At 53.8% G+C, this 24038-nt stretch overlaps 3 protein-coding genes across 6 annotated transcripts; all 3 read right to left on the bottom strand.

Annotated features, from left to right (window-relative positions):
* On the bottom strand, positions 1-4750 carry SYNE4 (spectrin repeat containing nuclear envelope family member 4). 3 transcript variants are annotated; one of them, XM_019818802.2, is made up of 9 exons: positions 4617-4750; positions 3789-3926; positions 3447-3597; positions 2595-2738; positions 2195-2389; positions 1864-2122; positions 1078-1155; positions 313-368; positions 1-219 (listed from the first exon to the last, which is right to left on the bottom strand). In XM_019818802.2, exons 1-9 carry the CDS (start codon positions 4685-4687, stop codon positions 19-21), a joined length of 1293 nt encoding a protein of 430 aa, XP_019674361.2. In that variant the 5' UTR covers positions 4688-4750; the 3' UTR covers positions 1-18. The 3 variants fall into 3 exon arrangements, with proteins under 3 accessions (XP_019674361.2, XP_006941494.3, XP_044903016.1); XM_006941432.3 differs by having other exon boundaries at positions 1874-2122; XM_045047081.1 differs by lacking the exon at positions 4617-4750 and adding an exon at positions 4014-4527 and having other exon boundaries at positions 2595-2960.
* ALKBH6 (alkB homolog 6) lies at positions 4744-9644 on the bottom strand. 2 transcript variants are annotated; one of them, XM_011290031.4, is made up of 7 exons: positions 9210-9638; positions 9015-9093; positions 8636-8704; positions 6804-6864; positions 6288-6439; positions 5964-6042; positions 4744-4802 (listed from the first exon to the last, which is right to left on the bottom strand). In XM_011290031.4, exons 1-6 carry the CDS (start codon positions 9482-9484, stop codon positions 5977-5979), a joined length of 702 nt encoding a protein of 233 aa, XP_011288333.1. In that variant the 5' UTR covers positions 9485-9638; the 3' UTR covers positions 4744-4802; positions 5964-5976. The 2 variants fall into 2 exon arrangements, with proteins under 2 accessions (XP_011288333.1, XP_044903017.1); XM_045047082.1 differs by lacking the exons at positions 4744-4802; positions 5964-6042 and having other exon boundaries at positions 6072-6460; positions 9210-9644.
* Positions 9645-10361: 717 nt separating this feature from the next.
* Positions 10362-23226, bottom strand: CLIP3 (CAP-Gly domain containing linker protein 3). Its single transcript, XM_003997905.5, has 14 exons — positions 22822-23226; positions 22273-22497; positions 19175-19314; positions 19002-19095; positions 18629-18790; positions 18057-18175; positions 16922-17158; positions 14477-14612; positions 14200-14328; positions 13169-13312; positions 12967-13090; positions 12710-12774; positions 12254-12326; positions 10362-11915 (listed from the first exon to the last, which is right to left on the bottom strand). Exons 2-14 carry the CDS (start codon positions 22436-22438, stop codon positions 11861-11863), a joined length of 1644 nt encoding a protein of 547 aa, XP_003997954.2. The 5' UTR covers positions 22439-22497; positions 22822-23226; the 3' UTR covers positions 10362-11860.
* Positions 23227-24038: the final 812 nt, after the last annotated feature.

Below are 24038 nucleotides of genomic sequence, written 5' to 3'. Positions count from 1 at the left end.
TTGGACATTGACCATTTATTACATATGTCTGGGCCATGTTCTCAGATTGGGGGGGGACCATTGACATAGCTGAGCACCAGATGAGGTGTCCTGGCCAGTCGGGCAGGAGAGCAGCAGGACCCCCCTGACGGTGGCAGGAGCAATGTGGCACCCACGAGGAGAAGGAAGAGGAGGAGAATGAGGAAGGTCAGGGACCACCTGGATGCAGGAGGAGGGGCTCTGTGAAGAGAAATGCAATGTTGAAACTATGGTGCGCTGCCACTATGAGCCCCTGTACCCCCCACCCCCAGACCCATCTCCCGAGCATCTCACCCAGGGTCTACCTCCAGCATCACATCCTGCAGGTTGGGAGATGCCTGCTTCTTGTCCTAAGGGGAGACAGCAGCCAGCAGCAGAATGGATGGAAGGGACACTTACTCTGGACTCTTCCTTCCTACCATAAGACCTATGGGGCTGAGTTTATTTTTCCTTCTTTCCTGGAACCCTCCCAACCCTCTCCAGTGTAGTGGATATCTGTGCCTGCCCTCCATCCAGTCTTCCTTCTCCTGGTAACAGTGGCTCAATTTGTACAGTGGGTGGAGGGTATCATGCCGACCCCCTCTCAGCCCTTCAGGTTCTTATGTGGCTGACCCCACACGTCTCCACTTCCATGACTGGGCATGTGAGCCAGATCTGGCCAATGAGAGCACTCCATCAGTTTGGCCACTGTGATTGGTTCAGGGTGCAGGCCATGACCCAAGCTGGGCAAGTGGGAGGCAGCCCTGGGACATTGCTGCCAGCAGGTAGGTGGCACCCTGCTTCTCCTTGGGTGGGCATACCAGTGGGAAATGAGTATTCAGTATTGGGCGAGTATTGGGGTGGCCATTTGCTGAGAAAGAATCCACCTTGGAGAAGTAGAGCCTGAAAGAGGAAAGGACTGAGCCCTGACAGCATTTGAGATCTCTTCAGCAGCACCCAGCCTTGTCAGTTACATAAAAAAAATTACATCCCCTTTTTTGTGTAATTCCATTTGGGTTAGGTTTCTGTCACTTGCCATCAAAATTCCAGAGTGATACAGCTGGCTGAGGACCATCTCACCTGAGGCTTCCGGAGCAGGGAGCGTCTTCGCTGACCTGCTAAGTGTTTCCGGTGGCTGAAGCCCGACATGAGCATGTCCTGTGGGGAAATAAAGGTGTGGGAGTTCTCAGAGAACTAGTGACAGACACAAAGTTGGGCAAAGGCCAAGACGGGGTTGTCACAGAGGTGAGATTCCGGGGGAAGAAAAATATCTCAGGGAGAGACAAGAGAGGGACAGAGTCGAAGAAACCGAGAAGAGACATTACTTATTCATTCACTCAACAAATATTTAATGAGGGTCCATTACATGCCAGCACTGTTCTAGAATCTGAGGATGCGGTGGGCATGCAAATAGGAAAAGTCCTGGCATCCACGGAGCTTATATTCTAGCAAAGAGAGACTGTACATTAATAAATAAATGTACGATGTCAAGATGTGGTAAGTGCTGTTAGAAAATAAAGAGGTTAAGGAGTGATAATGTTTGGAGATCAGGACAGGCCTCTCTGAAGAGGTGAGATTTGGGGAGAGACGGGAATGAAGTGAGGAAGTGAGCTGGGCATGTGTCTGGGGGCTTTGAAATAGGAGTGAATTTGGAATGTTTGAAAAACCAGGAGGCTGAGATAGAGGAAGACACAGAGACTGAGAGAGGCAGGGGGAGGGAGGGAGGACAGCATTGAGACAGCAAGAAAGAGACACTGAGAGAGATGGAGACACAGAGCCACCGAGACCCCCTTGAAAGGGAAGTACCCTACTAGGAGGCACACAGAGGTATCCCAAGGGTGCCTGTGGAGGAAGGGTGTCCCCTACCTGCTCTCACCTCAAGGCCTTGTCCCCTGCCCTCGGGGACCCTGTGGCCACATAGCTCACAGGGAGCTCCTGGTGTCCAGGCTGTCTTTCGCCCCAAGGGCCTGAGGCCTCCAACATCCCCTGCCGGGTCCCACTCCAACTCTGCAGGAGTAGGGAGGCCACTGGGTGCCCAGGGCCCCCAGGCCCCACCAGGTCCTGGCCCGTCCAAGTCCCCCTCAACTTCCAAGTCCTGGTCCAGTGTACTGGCCTCCTCGAACACCTGGTCAGAGGACAGAGTCATGGGGGTTGTGGAATTGGTACCTTGGGCGGGGACTGCCAGGGTGGGCCATACCAGGCTGTAGCTGACCAGCTGGGCCTGCAGCCACCACAGTCGCCGAAAGATGCCATCTCGGTGGGCTCTGAGGGCCCTCAGGACCTGCTCCAGGGATGCCCGGGCCTGAGGCTCACTCCGCTGTGCCAGCCCCTCACCGAATGCCAGCAGTGCATCTACACGCTCAGCTGCTCCACATAGGTCTGCCTGTAGGGCCTGGGGACAGAAGGTTGGACACCACTCCCACCCCCCACCCACACACCAGGAGCACCAGAGATCAGCTACCTGGAGTTATATCCCTTCCCCCTTCTCTTACCCAGACACCTAGAACATGGAGTACACGCATTTCCCATCCCAGGAAGCTGGTACCCATTCCTGAGGCCCCGCCCACCCTCCCATACCGTTGCCTCCCACTGCCCACCTGCAGCTGGACCATCCCGCTCTGGGCTGATGCCCAGGGCCCCAAGCCTTGTTCTAGGTCCTGCAGCCGGAGGCCCAGCCCCAACAGGCAAAGGGATAGGCTGTCCTGCTCAGCCTCCAATACTTCCTGGCCAGAGATGAGGTGCTGGGGAACACAGGGGACTGAGTCAGGGTCGGTGGGCCAACCCAGACCTTGCCCCCACTTCCATTGCCACCCCTCTTCTGCAGGCTCCTTCTGTAGCAGAGTCCATCTCTGGTCTGCACCAGGGCTGCTCCCACCTGGAGTCCTTCCCAGTGGAGTCGGGCCTGGACAGAATCTCCAGGTTTTCAAGGCTCCTAGAAGTGTGGACATAAGGGGCCTGGGGGTCTGAACAGAGAGTGGGTGATGGGGCTGGATATCCTCACAAGGAATGGGACTGCACCAGGGTCAATGACGAGCTAATTCTCTCCCAGTTGGCAAAATAATAAAGATTTTTTTTTTTTTAACATTTATTTATTTTTGAGACAGAGAGAGACAGAGCATGAACGGGGGAGGGGCAGAGAGAGAGGGAGACACAGAATCGGAAACAGGCTCCAGGCTCTGAGCCATCAGCCCAGAGCCCGACGCGGGGCTCGAACTCCCGGACCGCGAGATCGTGACCTGGCTGAAGTCGGACGCTTAACCGACTGCGCCACCCAGGCGCCCCAAGATTTTCTATAGTGATTGGTAAAGAATCATTTTCTGGAGTGTCCCTCCCCCCACAGATGCCCAACACTTTTCCAGAATCATCACCTCATGCCCAGTTTGGAGGCCAAATTCTGGGGGAGAGGAGGTGGGGGCTGGCACAAGGGGGCCTGGATCACCTCAGCTCACCTCACGGTGTCTGCCCCCAGCTGGGTCCTCACTGGAAGAGGGTGCTGGCAATCTCAGGGGACCAGCAGCAGGCTCAGTGCCCCTCAGCCCACCCTGGAAGTGTTCGGGAGGGTCCAAGGAGTCTTGCCCCAGTTTCTGGGCCTGTTCTGGTCTGGGAGGTAGGAGGCATTGACAGGCCTCTGGCTGAGCCTAGGTGTCCATTATCCACCCTACCCTACCCCTGTCCTTAGGTGCCCCTCCCATGTCCCTAGGTGATCATAGCCATAGCACCTTCCCCCCTCAAAATGCCCCTGCTACTGCCCCCACCCTTTTGGGACCTAAGTTCCAAAGCCCAGCCCCTACCTGATTCTCTTCTCTCCAGATGCAGGGCAGATGGTGCATCTAGCAATGTCCAGTTCCCTAGGGGCTCCAGCGGGGTAGTTGAGGGGCTCTGAGGGGAATCTAGGGCCCAGAGGTGGGGGGAGGGCCATAGCTGGGAGCCTGGAGACAGAGAGTCAGTGAGGATCCCCAGTGAGAGCTCTTTTCCTGGCCAGGGGCATCCCCCCAGACCTCCTCAGCAGGACTCACACAGGCCTGAGGCAGCCAGAGGCCTGGGGGCAGGCTCAACTCCACCTCCTCACTAGCAGAACTGGACTCAGGTCATTTGATGCCCGGCTCAGGTGGCAGCAGCACCACTTAACTCCTTCTTCCCTAGCCTGCCAGTTAGCAGAACCTCCCAGGTTCACCCCACTCATCCCACCTAAGGGGTTTCCCGATACAACCCTGACCCCTCACGAGCCATGGATTCTGCCCCACTCAGGGACCTGTACATCTGACCCCAGGACCCACACCATCCAAGGTCCCAGACACCGTACCCCTCAGGAACCCGCATCTGCCCCCGCCCCCCCCCCCCACTCCATCCAAAACCAAAGAAAGATTTTTGTTGGTTTATTTGAAATGGGGCCTCTTCCTGTAGTTCCCACAAAGTTACTGGGAAAATAAATAACCCGGGGGGGGGGGGGAGCCATCTCTGCCCCAGGGTTCCAAGGTCACAGGGTCACAGCTGTCAGGAGGTGGAGAGCCCGGGAATGTGAGCAGGGCGGGCGCCTGGCATCACTTGCTGAGCAGGAGGCCGGTGCGCAGCACGCGGGGCACCCGGCGGATAGTCAGCGAGACGCGCGTGCCACGGACCAGGCTGGCTCCCGGCCGCGCAGATGGGCAGGCGGCGGCGTTGGGTGGCAGGGAGGTGGCGTCCAGTGCATCTACTCGGGCAGCTGCGATGCCGTGAAGGAGGCGCGTGTAGGCGGAGCCACGGAGCACCAGGAGGCTGCGCGGTTCCAGCAACAGCGAGGTGGTCGGCCGGGGCGGGGACCGGGGCTGCGGGACGGGATGAAGCTCAGCGGGCCCCTCAGAAGTCAAGGGGGGTAGTGGTCAGCAGAATTTAATGGTCAGCGGGGCAAGGGTCAGCGAGTTCCCAGGGGCAAAGGCTGAGGGACAAGTGTGCTCCCAGGGAGCTTTGCAGGGGAAATCCTACCGGTCTCAGTTAGTGGGGGGGGGGGGGGGGGGGGGGGGGGGTGGCGGGGAGCGAGGACAAGCAGTCTCTTGGGAGGGGGCAGGAACGTGTTTGCAGATGGGGGTGTCTAAGAGAATTGCAGCTGGGATCCCCAAGGGGTTGGGACTTAGACCCAGGGATCTGCAGTCCTAGGAAACGGTGGAACTGGACTGAGGGCTTGGCTGAAGCTAGGAGGGGCGGGGGTTGGGTAGTAACAGTGAGGTGGTGAGGAGCCAGTATGGTCTGGGCCTGTCTGCAGACATCGGGATGCCTGAGGACACCCACACACTGGAAGGGGATGTCAGCCTACCCAAGAGCATGTAGGGCTAAAAGGAGCAGCTGGGTGTTCAGGGGAGTTTCTGTGAACCATGAGGTATCAGAAATGCATCACTGAGAGAAAGGTCAGGGAAGCCACTGTCACGAGCAACCCCCACAGAAGGGAGTCAGTATATCTGGGGGGTCCTTGAGCAATCAGTCATGGGTTGAGGCCCCAAGAAGAATCTGATGGTGTCCTTCAAGGCAGATCTACACTATTGGAGTGGCAGAGAGGTCTGTGTTGGGGAGCCTTGTGCAGCGGGCAAAGAGAGGATGCCTAAGAGGATGTCAGGAACAATCATGAGTAAATGGTGTTGGGGTATCCAAGGATATGGGTGCCTGTTGGGAGTACTGGGGAGTCTTACTTAGGTTATATGGACCTTGGGCCATTGGAGCACTCTGAACATGTGGGGCCAGGGGATCTGTGGGGCATCGGGGCATTCATTTAGCAGGTGAGGCTACTGGGGTGTCTATAGATATCATTTCTAGGGCACCCTGCAAATGGATGGGTCTGGAGTCTGGGAGGATATGGGTGTACTCCTTGAGGGGACCGGGGAAGGTGTCTGGGAGAGTATCAGGGGTACCCTGGAAGCAGGAGGGACTGGGGCTTCTTGGAGGATGTGGGATGTCAGAATGCCCACGAGTGGCTGGGGCAGTGTCTCAGGGCCCACCTGCTCTGCGGGGTCATCGTCCTTTGGCTGCCGCGGCTCGTAGAGGTCCAGCATGGTGTGGGAGCCCAGGCTGATGGTGCTGACGGTCGGGTAGTAGAGTGGCCCGTCCTCGTGGGGCTGGGGAGTGGGCACCAGGGCTGGACAGGGCAGGAGTCCACACACCCCCCACCCTCTGGGGCTCAAGGAAGGCACCCCAGCTTGGGATGAGGTGGTGAATGCCTGGTTGGGGTATGTGGCTGCTTAATGAGTAGAGGTGGGTCAACATAAGGCCCTGCCCCATGGTGGATCGGAAGTCTGGGGGTCGGGGTGAAGGTATGTGGTTACCATGATGCCCTCCCCAGGCAGATACTGGTTCACAAGGACGTGGTTGGCTGGGAGACCTCCAAAAAGGCTGAGGTCAGATACTTTGTCCACGTAGCGCTGGAGCCACAGAGGCAGCCGCTCAGGAACCATCCCCCGGGGATGGGGGAGCCCACCTGGGAGAGGGGAATGGGGTCCTGAGGACACCCAACCAAGGAGCCCTGGCACCTGGCACCCCCATTAGGGATATTCTAGTGGTTGGCAGTACTCTGACCCTTGGGAACCTGTGACTCTGGAGATCATTACCCCACGCCTCCAAGGCTTCCTGACTTCTCCAAACCCCTGGACACTTTGAGATATCCCAACTTATCAGGAAATCCCTAACCTCTCAGAACCTCCACTCACCCCTCAGAATCCGCCTGGCCCTGGGAACCCATTGAGCCCTCATGGACCCACCCAGTGTCTTGACTATCCAATCTGAGTCACCTGCCCCAGCCTATATCCCCAAATCACCCATGCCCCCAAGGCAGGGACACTTACCCCAATTCTGTAACTTCCTCCCAGAGAGCTGGGTCCACTTTGGCTTTGGGGCATTGAAGACCTAGGAGGTGGGGAGGGGATCAGTCCTTTTTCAGGACCACCCTCACTGATCCTACCACCCAGTTCAACATAGGGCCCTCTACTTGGGGTGGAAATGGGTCATCTCAGAATCTCTGGGATTATTCTCTGAGATAGAATGTTCCCAGGATTGTGTTGTTTGACCTCTACCCTGTGTCTACCAGGGTCAAGGAAAGGAACCAGAGCTACACAATCGTGGTCTGAAACTACTCAGAGCTCTGGGCTGGACTGGACTTTTTTAACCCAGCAAAGTGTGCACTCTGTAATTTCCTGAATCCTGGGCTATCTCAGCACAGCGCGACTTCTGGAACCTCTTTGCTCCTATCACCTGAGGGAGAAAATGTGCTAAGCAGGGCTGTCTCAGCATAGCAGAGAGTACTTTGAAAATGCTCCACTGCCGGGTGTCTGGGTAGCTCAGTTGGTTAAGTGTCTTGGCTCTTGATCTCGGCTCACATCATGATCTCACAGCTCTTGGGATTGAGCCTCGCTTCAGGCTCAGTGCTGAAGAGCGGAGCCTGTTTGGGATTCTCTCACTCCTTATCTCTCTGCCCCTCCTCCACTCACACCTCTCTCTCTCTCTCTCTCTCTCTCTCTCTCTCTCTCTCTCTCTCTCTCTATCTCACAATAAGAAAGAAGGGTGCCTGAGTGGCTCAGTCAGTTAAGTGTCTGACTTCGGTTCAGGTCCTGATCTAGCGGTTTGTGAGTTAGAGCCCTGCCTTGGGCTCTGTGCTGACAGCTCAGAACCTGGAGCCTGCTTTGGATTCTGTGTCTCCCTCTCTCTCTGCCCCTCCCCTGCTCACAATCCATCTCTCTGTCTCTCAGAAATGAATAAATGTTTAAAAAAAGGAAGGATGGAAGGGAAAGAAAGAAAGAAAACTCTCCACAGCCAAGATCCCAAAGGTCTAGAACAGGCAATCTCCAAGAAATATGTACTCTATTCGATAATCTCATTCCTTTCACAGTTATGGGGCTGGAAGGGGCTATCTCAGCACAAGAGTCTGTGTTCTGTAGCTAACTTATTCCTGGGACTCAAACTAGACAACACTAGTTGAGATAGCACAGGGAAGATCTGTGCTCTATGACTAATGGTCTGAGACTCCAAAGGATCTGAGCTTTTTAAATTCTTCTCTCCCTAAACCTTAAGAATAGAATACAGAATACTGGGCTATCTCAGCACAGGTGATTTGAGCCTAGTAACCTTATTCCCAAGACTCAGAGTGTATGCTGAGCCATCTCAGCAGAGGGAAGAGTTTACTCTGTAGCATTCTGATGCCTGAGTTATGTCAGCACAGAAATCTGAAACTGCAAATTCCTAATTCCCCAAACCTCAAGGGCCTGAACCGGGCTATCTCAGCCTATGTTTATAACCTCCTTTTCTCTATGATAGCAGGATTGGGCTATCTCAGCACAGAGGGTATAAGACTTGTAACCGTGTTTCTAGCATAACGAATCTGATCTCAGTAACATCTGTTTTGAAGGCTGCACTGGGCTATCCCAGCACCGGGAGTCTGAGCTGCATAAGAACTACCTTCCTCAGAATCAGTTTGGTTTCTTCTAAGCTTCCTGGGAAAAGCTCTGACACACCCCAGCAGGTCCTGAGAGAGGAAAAGGGAAGATGAGGGATGGGTGCTGGATGTCACTCTCCTTCCTGCCAGGATCTTTACTGTAGCCTTAGGGACTCTCACACAGAACCTGGAGATCGGGGAGGGATCTGGGAAGGAGGGAAAAACAAACCGGAAGGGTGTTGGGGTTACCTGTCGAAGCAAATACTCCTCCTCTTCCTTGGAGATGAAGTCAGGGACATAGTAGATTACAGGTGGTGCCTAGGATAGAGATCCCCATGAAGGTGTGGCCCTTCAACCTACACCGGGGCTCTAGTATCACTGAGCAGACCCTCCCTCTGAAGGGTCTCCAGATGTTCCCAAACAGGCTAGGGCCTGAAGTCAAAGGACTAATGCCCATTTTGGGGGTGGGAAGTGGGGGTGAGGGTGGGGCTGTACCCTGAGGGTAAGAATGAATTTGGAGGGAAGGAGCAGTCCAAGCCCACAAACTCAGGAGTCGGCCTGCCTATCCCCACTCTATCCCCCACCCTCTAGTCCCCACCTTCACCCTCTGCACCCCCAGTCTGACAACCTGTTCCACCCTGAATGGTTCCAGGGCTGGGACCCTGGCATCCTGATCCTCCATGGACACCAACTCCATGCACCCAGTCCTGTGGGGGAGGGGAGGATACTCTGAAGTCACCAAGCCTCCCACTCTCAGGCTATGATCCCATTTTCTGCTTTATCAAGGGCCAGGGCCTCACCTTGGCCCTACAGTGAAACTCACTTGGTTTCTAAAACCTGAGTCCTCAGCATCTCAAAAGCCACCCGGACACAGTGAGTACCCAGAACACTGCCCCAAACTTCATCCACAATGGCCCACGAAACTACACATTTCTGCCCCTTAAGCCTCTCACAGAGAATATCCTCTGACCTCACTGGGAGCCTTTCCCAAGAGCTCCACGCATAGCCTCCAGGGCTGCACCCCAAAGCCCCTTCAGTTTGAGACGCCATCCTAACAACTTCAAACCTGCGACCATGAGTCTGGGTCTCTAACAACATTCAAACTCCCCATGCACCCTCCTGCCGCCTCGAGCCCTTTCAGATGTCCCATTCTGAACACCCGCGTGCCCCCAATCTGAGTCTCCTCAGACAGGTCCACTCTCAGTCTCCTCGGATCCCCCCACTCCGGACCCCTTCACACTTCCCCTCCCGAGCGCCCCTTCCCTGTAGCAACCTTGGGCCTTTAGTCCGGAGCTTGACTCCTCTCAAACCTTCTTCCCTACCTGAACCCCTTAGACTCTCCACCCCGAGTTTTCTAGAATTCCACACTCTGAGTTTCCCTGGACTCCCATCTGAGCTTCCCTAGATCCCCATTCTCAGCCCTCTTGGACACCCATCTCCGCCCCCCAGCCACCCCCAAATCTGACCGTCCACCAGAGTACCCCTCCAATACCCGAATTAAACTACCCCATTCCCTTCCCAGTCACTTCCGCTCCACGTTCCTGACGCACGTTTTCTCAAACCAACGGGAACTCTCAAAGGTCCTAAGGGTCCGCCTTCCACCCAATCGGAGCTCTCACCCACTATTGCCCCGCCCCTTCACTCTCGTCTATGATAGGCTGCACCTCCTGGCCTCTGAGCCACTGGGGATCCTTCGGAGACGGGCCTTCATCTGGTACTGACCAATCAGAACTCCAGAACCCAACCCGCCCACACAGTGGAGTGGGCCCAGATGGGAGGGGTACCCTTGGAACGGGGCCAGATGGGAGGGGAACCCGCTGGAAGACTAGACTGTCACAACGACTTCCCGCAGGCTGAATCATTCCATACCCCAGCTGCAGGGAGAATGGATTGAAGGAACGACTTCCTCCCTCGTACTTCCCCAGCAATAAGGAGGGAGGCCCACAACTTTCCAAATACTGACCGTACACAGAGAAACCATAGAAACATCTTTATTGAAGGGGACAGGGGTCATGCTGAATTCAGGGACATGCAGTGAAGGGGCAGTCGTGAGCTGTCCTTGGTGGTCAGGGCCCCGGGTCCACCCTGGACCCCCTGGGCCTTCAGGTTCTCCCTCAGGCCGTTGGTCTGGCTCGAGTGCTGTGAGGTCCTTTGGGGCCAGTGACTCAGATTTGGTGTTTTGGACCTGTGACCAGAACATAGATTGAAATAGGGGTTCCAGGATTTGGGATCCCCTCAAGGCCTTGGGGCCCTTCATGTATTAGAGATGGAGGCTTTAGGATGTGGGGTTCCCTTGGGGCTGGGGCTCTTTGCATTTGGGTGTCTTGAGATCCAACGACTCAGGGCATTGAAGTGCTCCAGTTTCCAGGGATGAGAATTCCTGTTCGGGGTCTCCTGGTGCCTATGAAGTGGGCTTGAGGTGCCCTGGGAGCCCGGGATGCATATCCTCACTGCAGTCTCCTCCATCCCAGGCACAAGGACCTCCGTGATTGGGGTTTCCTGGGGGCTTGGGATTGAATTTTTTAATTTGGGATTCCCTGGGGATTTGGGGATTCCATGATTTGAGGATCCTGGTAGTTAGGGCCTTGGGATCCTCTAGGGGCTGTAGGACTTGGGGACACAGGGGAGTATGGGACTTGTACTCTGGGGTTTGGGATCCCGAGAGTCACAGAATGGGGCCTCTAAATTTTGGGGTCCCCCAAAGGGGGAAGTCGTTACTTAAAAAATAGAGAATTTTCTGGGAGCCTGACCAGCACAGGGGCTGTGGGCCATGTGGGGTGGGCTTCATACAAGGCACTGGGGGTTTCTTGAGGGCGCAGAGGGTAGGAAGACTTAGGGGTCCTGTAATTAGCACTTCCAGGACTGTTTTGGTGTCTGTAAATTGGGGGTGACAGTGGACTGGTTAATGTGTGTCTCTTCTGTAAGAACAGGGGTCTTTGTTAATGTAGGGAGTTTCTGATTGCAGTGTAAGCTTTTGGGGTGACCATGGGGGGGTCACAACATCTTGAGGGGACTGATGTTAAATGTAGGTCTGTTACTCTGTTGCTCTGGAGGCATGACCTATGTTTATTTCAAGGGGACTTGACAGAGGAGGAGTCTTTGTTAATGGGGGAGGGTTCTGATCCAGTAATGAATGATTCAGGAATGTTCTGCTCTGGAGCATTATGTAGAGGTCACCATCATTTGAGGTGATGTGGAAATATGTTATTGGGGGTCTGCTCTGAGGGGTTGGGGATAGGGACTAGCCTGAAGGTGCTACACTCAAGGAATCTCTTTCTGGGTACCTTGGGGTCTGTATTTGGGGGTTATCATGAGGGAATCTGTTAATAATGGGGCCTCAGTGATCCAGGGCTGGCTAATGGGGTCTCTATTCTGGATGTGTTACTGGGAATCTCTATCTCAGGGTGATTCAGGGGCTCCTTGTGTCAGGAGATGCTAGAGGGGACTCTGTGACTCTGTCAGGTATCCAGGCCTCTAAGACTGCATCTCTGCCCTCAGCATCCAGGGAAACCAGCAGCAGAAGAGCAACCTGGAAAGGAGAATCATATCCATCACGCCTTGATGCAGGGAACATCTGGATTTGGCCTTTCTGGATTCTGTCTCTACTTGTCTGGCTATGCCCTCTCAGACTCCTGTGCCGTGGAAGGTGTTCTGCCTCCTCTACCTGCCCCATAAGGGTGAAAGTCCCCAGAATTCAGTGTGGGAGCTCACTCCCTAAAAACTGTTTCTGGGTAGGCTGATTAGCCACTAGTTTTCCTAACCTCTATTTCCAGCCCCAACCAGAAGTCCAGATCCCTGTGTCCACCAGCCTTGTGCAACCTCTCCCTGAACATCCTACAGGAGGTGGGCCAAGGGTTGGCTACACACCTGGAGATGGAGTTCTCTGATGCGATGTCCTTTGGGGTCCGGACTGTCGTGAAAGTGCGTTTGGGCTGTGTCACTGAAGGAGAGGGCAAGGTCTCAGGTGACAGGATGACAGACCCTCAATACCCAACCAGACTCCTTGTCATTAATACTTGTCCATGTCCCCAGTATCCACCTCGACCCCACATTCCAATACCCATCTGGACCTCTTATCAATAATATTCTGTGTCCCTCAATACCTACTCATGTCCCCAGTGCCTGCCCAGAGCCTTGTTGTTAACATCCCCATACCCCATAGCATCTATCCTCTTCGGGATCCTGTCTCATCATTTTCCTGGACCCCATGTCCCCTGTGAAATACTGGAGATTTTGCCACCAGCATATACCTGAAAACCCATGACCCTCCTATCCCCAAACCTTCACTCCTCCTCTACCTCTTACACTCCAGCCCCAACTCACTTGTCACTTGATGCACTTTTTTGGCTCCCACATTGTCCCCAGGGGGGTCAGTGGATCCACCAATCCTGGGGAGACATAAGAAGAGTAGGAGAAGTCAGAGTCACAAGAGGAGCTGAACCCATGGGGCCTATGCAGAAAGAGCTACGGTGTGGAGGTGGGTATCCACACTGTCCTGCTGGTACAAGAGGAAGAGACATCTAACAGGGGAATCAGGGTTCTGGGAAGTGCCCTGGGTTTGGGTTAGAGTTTGGGCTCACCTCTGAATTCGGGATGCTGGTGCAAAGACTCCATGCCGCGGGGGACAGGTAAAGTACCGGACACCGAAGACAGAGCCATCATGCTTTCCAGTGGGCTGGTCTAGCTCAATGCCATACCAGTAACCTGCAGCAGTAAGGTGTCAGGATGCCTCAAGGCCCTGCCTGCCTGCCCCCACCCTACCCCCCAGATCACTGTCCTCACCTGGGGCAAAGTCTGTCTTCCCATAGAAGCGCACAATCCCTTGCTTCTGGCCAGCAACGAGGACTTGGTCTCCAACCTCAGCCTTGGCTCCCTCTCGCTGCTGCAGGCTCCCCAGAGATGGGGATGACGGGGGCTTCTTCTTGCCTGGGGTAAAGGGTACATGGGGAGGGAGTGGGGCCCCCAGATGCCAGCCCTGGGGACCCCATGCCACCCAAAAAGACCCAAGGTAGAAACTCTGTCCTGGCTCCTGTCAGGAACTCTAGAGCCTTCCCAAGAACTGGGGGGCTTTAGGCTTGAAAGGAAACAATCTCAACTGTAAGAAAACTGGGGGTGGGGGTTAGGCATGAGGGTCAAGAACCTGGAGAACCCCCAAATCCTTTCTCAAAGCTGAAGTTATTTGGGTCAAAAGAAAAACTGAGTCACAAAAGTAAGGAGCCCAGAAATTATCCTTTCAAGGTGAAGGAAGTAGGGGCACCTTGGTGGTTCAGTCGGTTAAGCGTCTGACTCTTGATTTTGGCTCAGGTCATGATCACAGGGTCATGAGATCAAGCTCTGCATCGGGCTCTTCATGGAGCCTGCTTAGGATTCTTTCTCCCCCCTTCTCTCTGCCCCTCACCTGCATGTACATGTGCACGGTCTCTCTCTCTCTCTCTCTCTCTCTCTCTCTTTCAAAATAAATAAACATTTAAAAATAAATAAATAAAATGAAGGAAAAGGTTGGGTGTGAAGATAAATCAAGTCACTAAATCCAGGAACCCCACAGATTCTTCCCTAAAACTGGGGAAAAACCCTTGGGCCTGAGGGGAAACTAAGTCATAGAAAACAGAGAACCCCCAGATCTTTTCAGGAACTGGGGGTGGGTGGGCAGTGCCAAGTCAAAGGAGAAACAGAGTCATAGAAGTGAAGAACTCAAGAGATTCTCTTCTAAAACAGGAGTTTGGGCCTGAGGATAAACTGAGTCACTGAAGCTGGGCTACCCACAGAATATCCTCAAATTGGCTCTCCTCCTACCCAGAAGGCTCCCCTCTGACCTTTATGTTCCCTGCGGCCTTTCCCAGTGACACGGGAAAAGTCCATCCGAGGAGTCCGAGGTGTGGAGGTGACTGATGAGGGGGGTGCATCCACTACTTTGGAGATCTTGGACACAGAGGCAAAGAGACCTGCGGGGACAGAACGTGGGCTGGGAGCTGTCCAAGCCTCTGCCCTCTGCCCAGTCATCATCTCCCTACCCCCATTACCCAGTCAGCAGCATCAGAACTACTGAGTGGACCCCACCACCACCCCATTTGAGCCCCAGGTGGGACTGACCCTGCTTGGGAGGGCAGATGAAGTACCGGACACCCCCAACACTGCCATCATTCTTGCCCTCGGGTTCATCCAGCTCCACGCCCACCCACTGGCCACTGGCGAACTCCGTGGTCCCGCAGAACCGAAGTGTGCCCGTCTGAGGAAACAAGGGAGGATATGGTTTGGCGGGGGTGGTCCTTGGGGGGCCATGACAGATCCCTGGCACAGCCCTGGTGAGTGGATGAGGGAGCCCTAAGCTCAAATCTGTTTGGACATTACCATTTATTGGCTATATGACTTAACATCACTGTGCCTCAGTGTCCTCATCTATGAAATGGGAACAGAAATCACACCTACCTTATAGAATGGTTATAGAGCTTCCCTGTCCAATGCAATAAACAGCCATTAGCCACATACAACAATTTAAATTAACTGAAATTAAAATTAAATTTAGTTTTCCTGGTTGCACTAGCCACATTTCAAGGGCTAGTAGCCACATGTGGCTTATGGCTACTTTACTAGACAATACAGACACAATATTTCCATCATCACAGAAAGGTCTACTGGACAGGGCTGTTATAGCCTCAGAACAGGGCCTGGTGCTGAGTGAGGGATCAGCTAGTGTTGACTATTATTGTCTTGTAACTTTGGTCAAATGACCTCCTAGGCCTTAGTTTCGTCTGCAAAATGGAGAGAATAATGCACCTTAGAGCCTGGCTGTCTGGTTGAAACATCTGTAATGTATGTAAATTTGTTTAGTTGTGGTGAGCCCTCGTGGCTATTATCATTGTGTGAGGCTGCTTCACTCTCAAAGTTCTGGTTCCTTGCCTATAAAATGGGTGAGTTAATAGTGCCTATTTTGGAGGATTGGTGTGGGGATCAGAATAGTGCCTGGCACACAGACAGCACTTGGAATGCACCAAGGCTTCTTCTAAGGGCTTTACAGATTTTAATTAGTTTAATCCTCATACAACATGAGGTGGGTACTGTTACTAGCTCCATTTTACACATGAAGAAACTGATACCCAGAGAGGTGGGATCAGTGGCCGCAGGTCCCCCAGCTGGAAAGCAGGAAAGCTGAGGTTTGCCTGAGCTTCTAACCACTGTACTATACTGCTTCTCTCAGAGGCAGATTGTCATTATTGTTCTTATCTTCAAACCAAAGGTTTCACCTCTCTGAGCCTCCTACAGTCTTCTGGGTTCTATAATGGGAAGAGCCAACCCATTCTGCTTTCAGAATTGTCACATGGATTTGACAAGATCATGCACAGAAAGCTTTACAGGCAGGGCTGATGCATGCAAGACTCTTGATTAGGAAACGCAATGTGACTTTTACAGTTCCTCACTGTGTAAGAAACTAGATTCAGATTCCTTCCGGTGGCCTACATGTCTGGTATGATCCAGCCCCTTACTGACCTCTCCCCTTCGTCCTCTGGTGACACTACCCCTTCCCTCCTCTTGGCCTCTGAACCTGCTGTCTCCTCTGTCTCCATATTGTTGTGTGTGAGCTCCCTCCTCTCTCAGCTCAGATATCAGCTCCTCAGAGAAGTCTTTGGAACACCCCAGCAGCTAAAACTGCATTTGCCTTCAGCCAGGGGAAATTTACTAAATCCAAACTTATTTAAGTTAAAAAAAATGTTTTTTAAGTAATCACAGAGTCCAATGTGGCGCTCAAACTCATGACCCCAAGATCAAGAGTCATATGCTCTACTGACTGAGCCAGCCAGGCTCCCCTAAATCCAAGCATTTAATGGTTTTCAAAGCCTCTGTTGCTACCAGAAATTATCTTAACTGTGGATTTACTTTATTGGCTGTCTCTCATTAGAAAAGCTCCATAAGAGTGGGTCTGGGCTCACACACAGCCCTTTATTCCCAAGGAGAGGCTGGGTCCACATAGAGACTGAGGGACACCAGATAAATAAATAAGTCAAAGTTGGAATACCTGGATAAATGAAGATTCTCTCTGCCCTTTGGGCCTTTATACCTGCTCCCTCTATGCGGGATCCCTTCTCCTTTTCTTCTTCTGGCTCATTCCTCCTTATCTTGAAGTGGGTGCCTCCATCCCACAATACCCCTGATTGTTCTGACCTGTCCTTTTTTCCCAAAGTGCTGACGCCTCTGGGAGCAGAGGTGGGCCTTGACTGGGGATCACAAGGCCCAGGGTAACTCACATGTGCAGAGCTGCACTGATCACTCTGTTTGTGCTACCTCATGACCGCCACGACTATTCTGGGCTGTCACTGTCAACTGATAGATCTGCCTTCCCTCCCTGGACTGAGAGCTCAGCCTTGGGGCAAAAGGAAGCACTCAAAGAATGACTGTTAGATGAAATAAATACTGTAGGAATGATGGGGGTGGAGGGGGTGGAGGGGTGGACAAAGGGGAGGGTCTACACTCTGTCCAAAGACCCAACTCTGAGGCACGAGGGCTGACTCCTGCTCTCCACACCTTTCCCCAGGCCCTGACCTTCTGGCCATCCAGCAGCACGCGGTCTCCCAGACGCAGGCCCAATGCACTGAGCATGAGATTGCCTGGGACGTTGTCATAGTTGGGTAGTGTGACCTTGGGGAGGGCACAGGAGAGTGGCACAGCCTCCTCCAGCAGTGTTCGCAGCTCCTTGGCCACCAGCGCTGCCTCTGCCTTGTCCAGGGACATGTCCATGGGGTCTGGGACCACCTCTGCTGGCACCTGTCCCTTTCGGTTCTGGGGGCCAATGGGAAAAAAGGAAGTGAGAATTCAGTGGCATAGGCTGTACCTCCACCGAGCCCAAGCTCCCAGAGACCCCTAGACCATGTAAAGCAAAGGCAGATCCAGGCCATCCCTTAGGCCATCATGGGAATAAGAAGGGGTGAGGCATTAAGTTGTAGACCACGTCCCCAGGGAAGTCCACCCTCAACCTCAGGCTGGGGATTTCAAGTAATTCAGGGTGGAACTAGGGGTGGAGCCAACAGGGAATGAAGGTCACACTTCAGTCTGTAGGTCATGCTCTCAGGGAGGCCATGTCCCCAAAGATCCCAAGCCTGGAATGAGACCATGTGAGGGATGAACATTGAAAATGGTCTCCTGTGGTACTGGGTCAGGTGTCCAACTGGGCCAATGGGGAATGAGGAGAGGCAGGGGTTCAGGAACACAGGCCATGTTTCCCTAGGATATCTGAGCCTGGAATAATGCAGAGTAACTGGTGTTGGAAATGGATGCTTTGGAGATCAAAGATCATACTGAGGGCTTATGGGGGGACCCAACCTTCTCATTCACAGAGAGTCTCAACTTTTTTCACGATCCTGAAATATAATCTACACACAGCCCCAGGGTCAGCCAAGATTGAAAGAAGATATTCTTTGATGGGTAACCCTGGATAAATCACTTACTCTCTCAGCTTCAGTTTCTCTAATAGGGCTCATAACAGAGTTCACCTGACATATCATGAACACTAAGTAAACACCAGCTATCATTTCATTTGTTGAATGTATAGTAGATGATTTTTGTAATGAACTTCTAGAAACGCAAGCAGTTCTGGCCTCCCTCTCCTCCGCTGGCTGGGAAAGGGGGTGGGGAAGGAAGGAGAAGGAAGAGAATGGGGGCTGGGACAGGGATGTAGTACCCGCAGCGCCGGGTTGGCACCATGCTCCAGCAAACATTTGGCTGCGCCCAGGCACAGGTTGGAGGCAGCGATGTGCAGGGCTGAGCCGTGGTTGAAGTCACTGCACGTGGAGTTCACCACTGGGGTGTGGGAGAGAGGAGGGTTCCGGGTGAGTGGACTTGGCACCCCACCCCCCGTAGGCCACCTTGCCACCTTAGAGTCCCCAGCTCAAGTCCATCTCTTAACCCCGCAGACCCGAGTGCCTCCCACAGACTCGTGTTGCAGAGCCCAGCCCCTCCAGAAGGGTCCTGTCCAGCCCCGGGGATGGATGGGTCATGGATATCTGGACCCTGTCTCTCACACCTCCTACCTCCACCCTACCACCATCATCTCGGATCCTGGTCCCTTCTCCCTTCCCAGGCCAGACCTCAGCTCTGCCCCATCACTCAGCTGCCCTGCCTTCTTCATGTCTCCCCATCTCCCAGCACATCTTCTCCCGGCCCCCAGCACACAACAGAGGCACCCTCCTCCTGCTTCCAGCCCCCATCTTATCCTGGGTCCCATTCCCTCCAAGCCCCGACCCTCCCGCTCACCTCTTGGCCGGGCGCCTTTCAGCAGCACGCGCACAAGGTCGGGAACGTCGAAGTAGGCAGCGTAGTGAAGAGCATTCATGTTGGTCCAGCGGCTGCGCAGTGTTACGTCCGCACCCAGCGCCAGCAGCTGCTGTGAAAGGCGCACAGCCGCCGCAGGGTCCCCTGCACGACAGCCCAGGTCAGCTTGCGTCCCCTCCTCCAAAGCCTGGGCCCAGGGTGTGGGGAAGGCCCTAGGCCTTAGGGACTGTGCTTTGGGATCTTAGGCTGCGGGTTCACAGTGGGGGTCTGAGGGCCAGGATTCTGGGTGATTCTGAGGGTGTCATGTCTGGGCGTCTAGGTTTGGGGGCTGGTGGCTTGGGGGTTTGGACCTTACCGACTCCATGGGCTCCAGCCTTGCACGCATAGTGGAGCAGTGTCATGTCGGTCAGCCCATCACGGTCATTCACATGGCAGCCTCGACGCAGAATCTGGGACGGAATCAGGGAGGTTTACCCAAATACATGAGGGACCCCATCCTCCCCCTCCCTGGCTTCCCAAGCGTCTTACCTCATTGCCGATGACATCAATCTTGTGCTGAACTTGGGGCACCCACTGGCGCACGATGGCGAACAGCTCAGGGATGGTGGTCTGCGGGTCAAAAAGAATCTCCTGGCACGCCGGGTCATTGGGGTCGAAGAACGTGAAGGCTAGGGCAGTGAGAAGTTCAAAGTCATCCCAGGCAAGCTGATCCCCTCTTTCCATCCTGAGGCAGGGCAGCTCTAGGCCTTTGCCTTTAATGCCCTCTAACACATGGTCTCAAACCACATGGTGCATGGGCTACAGGCATTTTCTGTTGCCCAGCATAAGGTTTCAAAATCAGGAGGTTTCACAGAAAACTGCATGCCCCATGTGTCTTGAAAAGTTGGAAGATCTGGCAATCCCACAGAGCAGCAAACTGCACCCCTGGAAATGAGTGTAGAGGGAGTGCAGTACCTCGAGTCTGCATGCCCCTGGGAGGAGGGAGGCTGCCACTGCTCTAGCCCACCGTTGCCCTGGCCAAGTATGGGCACAGTTTGGCTAAATCTCAAGTAAAAACAAAAAGCCAGAAAAGCTGGCTTTTCAGAAAAATCTCCCCAATTTTTCAAATACTGTGTAGAACACATAAAACGTACCCATGGGCAGGATCCAACCTGTGGCCAGCCAGGGTGGTGCCCAGAGGAACTTCCATCTCCCCCTATTAGGCCGTGATGTGTGTTGCTTTCTGTGGTATTGTCAACACCCAGCACATGGCCTGGCGCAGGGCAGGAACTCAGTGCATACTGAGTGAGTAAATGAATTCCCAGATGATACATAGCTCTGGATGTGTATCCGGATGATACACACCCACAGAGACAGCATCTCCAGGAATCAGCCTTTGTGTTCCTCTTTAAACCACAGTCCCGGCACGCACAGCCCCCCTTGGCTCAGACCCTGCCCTGGCTCCCACCACACTCAAAGCACCGACCACTATTCTCTCCACAGCCCACGGGCCCTGCACAAACCGGAGGCCAGTGTGTTCTCTGCCCTCTCGCCCTCACTCATTCCACCCAGCCACACTGGCTCCTTCTGTCCTTCCAACACGCCAGGCAAATTCCTCTCAGGCACTTTGCGCTCGGCATTTTCCTTGCCCGGGACAGTCTTCCCTCAAGCCTTCTCAAGGTGTTGCAGGTTTTACTCAGATGTCACTTCTTCAGGGAGGCCTCCCCAGACCACTCTGTGTACATCAGCACCTCTGCCCGTCTCCATCTCCTGACCTTTTTTATTGCTGTAATCACGGCACCTACCACTGCTAACATTAACTTGTTTACTCCTCTTTCCTTCCCTTTCTCCTTCCCTCTTTTCCTGTCTCACTTGTCTCCCTCGCTAGGATGTAAGCACTGTGTTTCTGTGCTGCCTTGTTCACTTCCTTCTCCCCAAGGCCTGGCACAGTAGCTGGCATGCAGTAGGTGATCAATCAATCTCTGCGGAATTAATTGTACAACTTTGATACACAAATAGACAAGTTCTTCTCAGAGTCCATCATAGCCCCCTCTCTGTCCTAGACCACATTTCCAGATTCCTTCATGTTCGGTGGTCAAACCCTCCTCGTTCTAGAAGCAAGATTCTGAGGGAGGTGAGGGTCAGGCAGGGAGCAGCCTACACTCTCTGACTTCCACCAGGGTACAAGCCCCAGCCACATCTAGACACATTTCCAAAGGAGATTTTCCAGTTCCCTGGGGTGGATTCGTCACCTGGGACGAATGTTCTTATTTTTCTATCAGACTGAAGTCAACTTGTAGCCTCTCTGACCCACCTCTAGTGGGTGACATGAGCACAGATGCCATCCCTTCTACCCTATCCTAGTGATGCCCACTCTTTGAACATGGTGCCTAGTTTTTGAACTTACAGCTGCTGGGGATTCCCAGACAACATCTTCTAAAAGCCTCCTCCACCCTCTCTACCCAGCAGCCAGAGGGAGTTTTTAAAAATATAAATCAGATCTGCCACTCCTCTGCTTTTAAATACCTCCCTACCAACTGCTCTCTCATCACACTTATCCAAAGTCCTCGCAGTGGCCGCTAAGGCCCCCCAGATCTAGTCATTGCCAAACCCTCACCTCGACTCCCATCACTCCCTTACTACAGCTCCAAGATTGCCTTTCGTTCCTGGCCCAGGGCTTTTGCACTTGCAAAAGATAGCCCGGAACTGTCTTTCTCCAGCTCTCTTATGGCTGATTCCTTCTCATCCTCTGGGTCTCAGCCTAAATGCTACCTTGTCAGAAAGACACACTCTGACCACTCCGTCTCAAGGTGCTGCCCCCTGCCCCCCCCTTATATGTCCAACTTTTATTTCTTTCATAGCACTCACTCCATCTGAATGTATCTGATTGATCTATTATTTGTTCCCTTCTGAGAGCAGGGATGATGCCTGGGTCACTCACCATTAATAGAAGATGATAGAGATCACCCAACATAAATCTTATCACAGACTAGTAGCAATGGATAAATATGCTTGGTGAATGGTTAGACACTTTCAGTTTCTCCAAGAAAATACCCTCTCAGCTCCACACCTTCCTACCTTGGAGCCTTTACTCCTGCAGTTATCTCTCTAGGTACTCCCTCCCTTGCCCCTTTCCCTTGTTAAACCCCAACTCATCCTTGGGTCTCCCTCAAATGTTACCCCTCATAGAAACCATGTCTTAAAAAGCTCTTGCAGCATCCCATCCTTGGCAAACACAATTCTCATCATGTCTTATAATTATATATTTATATTACATTATACTTATCTGTGTGGTTGCCATTGAGGCCTGTAAATTCTCTCAGGGCAACAACTGGGTCTGTCTGGCTCCATGCTTTGCCCCAGCTCCTAGCATAGAGCCAGGTCCACCACAAGCTTTCAGTAAATGTTTGTTGAATGACTAAATGATTGAATGATGTGTCATGAATCAAAGATTAGGATTGTTCCAATTTCATTCTCCAACGGGTGAATGAATAAATTAACCAAAGGGGGATGCAATGGCCACCACTCACCCAGACCACTTTTAAATCACCCAGAATCTCCCCACCATCACCACCAGCAGAGCTCAGCCCAACCTCTCTGGCCACCCATGGCTCCAAACAAAATTGCAGGGTGGGGAGGATGGTTACCGTAGTCCTTGGGGAGGGGGGCAGGTGCCGAGGGGTGCACAACAGGCTTCTGCCGGCGCTCCTGGGTGGGGCTGGGGGCCTCAGGGACCAGCTCATCCTCTTCCTCCTCTTCTTCTTCCTCCCCGCGTAGTGGGGGGGCCATGGGAGCGGGATCTGTCTTAGTCATGGTCTTCAGTGGCCCTCCGGGGGGCGGGTGCAGATTTGGGGGCGGCTTTCAGGCCAATCCTGGAGACAGAGGCCAGTTACAGAGAGCCCCCAACAAGGTCTAGGGTCTGAGCCCCCAGAAGCTCCAAGGCCCCCAGTGACTCCCACACCCCCAGCTCTGGATTTTGGGCAATCATAGCGACGACCATCAGCCGTCAGAGGACCCTGGTATGCGGGCCCAGCGCCTACCACTTCCCCCCTCTTCCCCAGGTTCAGCCCCCCATTCTTCTCCTCCCGCGTCAGGCCCCTCAGTCTAGGCCGCCCCCTCCCCGGGTTTGTTTATCTCGGGATGCAGGATGCTTCGCCCCTCCCCTTCTCCGCGGGCCTCCCCTCTACCCATCTTACCTCGGACTGATGGGGCTGGGGACCAAAGCTGAGACTGGGGAGACTGGAGTAATGGGGTGTCAGTGTTGGGGGAAGTGATGGGGGAGGAGAGGGAGACAGAAGGGGACGAGGCCCAGACGCCGACAGGGGATGGGGGTGGAGAAGGAGGGGCGCTGATGCGCATGCGCAGTGATACCCCCAACCAGGCGCGGGGGCGGAGATACTGGGAGGCTCCAGGCTTTGATGAAAGGGCTTGAGGCAGCGTCGTCGTGAAGAGGATAGACACGGAGGATGGAGAGAGAAAAGAAGAGATGGCCACGAAAAAGGATGTGAGACATCAAAACAGAAAGAGATGAAGCAGAGACAAGGGCAAGAAGGAGAGGGATGGGAAAGCGGGCACAGTTTTTTGTCCGTCCCCCTGGGACAGAGCCTTCCTTCCCGCAGGCCCACAAACCAGGCCAGTTAGGGCAGGGGTCTCAGTGTGGTGGTGGTTATGAGTGTTTTCCTCTCTCTGAGATCTCAGACCTGACCCTTCTCCATGGTCACCGCATATAAGGGGTGTCTCAGAGGGATGATTTTGTAGACTCCTTTCATCATCGAGGGTCATTAGTTACCGTGGTTATCATCACTGAGTGCTCAGAGAGCACTTACCAGGTTTAGAGAGGTTAAGCTACTTGCCCAAGGGCACACAGCAAGCAGATGCTGGAGCTAAGAAACCAGACAGCCTGCTGGAAACCCGACGGCCTGGCTGGAGAGTCTGGGCTCTTCATCACCATGCTACATGTGGCTGTAGCAGTGTGTAGGGGCCAGATCTGCCAATGAACCCCTCCAACCCTCTCGGAACCTGTATCTCCCCTTGGGGGAAGACCTCCTGGAGCCAGCTCAGAGTCCAAGCCTTCCTGGCTCCATCACCCTGGTTTGGCTGTCACTCTTGCCTGGTGACCAGAGCTGGCACTGCCTACCACTCCAGCCCAAAGAGGACTGGGCTACTTTGCCTCCCGCCCCTCATCCTTCTAATGGGCAGGGCTAGTTTCATCCCTCGCCCCCCACCCCGGCCCTCATCCTGGTCTGTCCTTCATCCTCTCCCACCTGGACTGTGTTCTCCCTTACCCCACAACTTGCTCCCTATAATGCAGCCACAGGGACCTAACATATCATATCAGGGCCCTCCTCCATTCAGAGACATCTGCTTGCTGCACCTCGCTCTAGATAAAAGCTAGTGTTCTCAACCACAGCTC

The sequence above is a fragment of the Felis catus genome, chromosome E2 (assembly GCF_018350175.1).
Source record: "Felis catus isolate Fca126 chromosome E2, F.catus_Fca126_mat1.0, whole genome shotgun sequence".
Classification (NCBI taxonomy): domain Eukaryota; kingdom Metazoa; phylum Chordata; class Mammalia; order Carnivora; family Felidae; genus Felis; species Felis catus.
Note: the sequence above shows the minus strand (reverse complement) of the source record. Positions and strands in the feature narration are given on the sequence as shown.

Bases quoted from the DNA above. Each gene is read 5' to 3' on its own strand.
- CLIP3 (XM_003997905.5), bottom strand. From the start codon at position 22,438: ATGACTAAGACAGATCCCGCTCCCATGGCCCCCCCACTACGCGGGGAG. The intron at 17,159-18,056 runs GTACTACATCCC...ATTGGCCCCCAG, and splicing joins GTGCCAACCCGGCGCTGCGG to AACCGAAAGGGACAGGTGCC. The intron at 14,329-14,476 runs GTCAGTCCCACC...CTGTCCCCGCAG, and splicing joins CATCTGCCCTCCCAAGCAGG to GTCTCTTTGCCTCTGTGTCC.
- ALKBH6 (XM_045047082.1), bottom strand. From the start codon at position 9,484: ATGTTGTTAGAGACCCAGACTCATGGTCGCAGGTTTGAAGTTGTTAGG. The intron at 9,094-9,209 runs GTGAGTTTCACT...CCTCCCCCACAG, and splicing joins ACTCAGGTTTTAGAAACCAA to GACTGGGTGCATGGAGTTGG. The intron at 6,865-8,635 runs GTAACCCCAACA...CCCACCTCCTAG, and splicing joins AGGAGTATTTGCTTCGACAG to GTCTTCAATGCCCCAAAGCC.
- SYNE4 (XM_045047081.1), bottom strand. From the start codon at position 3,916: ATGGCCCTCCCCCCACCTCTGGGCCCTAGATTCCCCTCAGAGCCCCTC. The intron at 2,123-2,194 runs GTATGGCCCACC...TCCTCTGACCAG, and splicing joins AGCTGGTCAGCTACAGCCTG to GTGTTCGAGGAGGCCAGTAC. The intron at 220-312 runs GTGAGATGCTCG...TTCTCTTCACAG, and splicing joins ATGCTGGAGGTAGACCCTGG to AGCCCCTCCTCCTGCATCCA.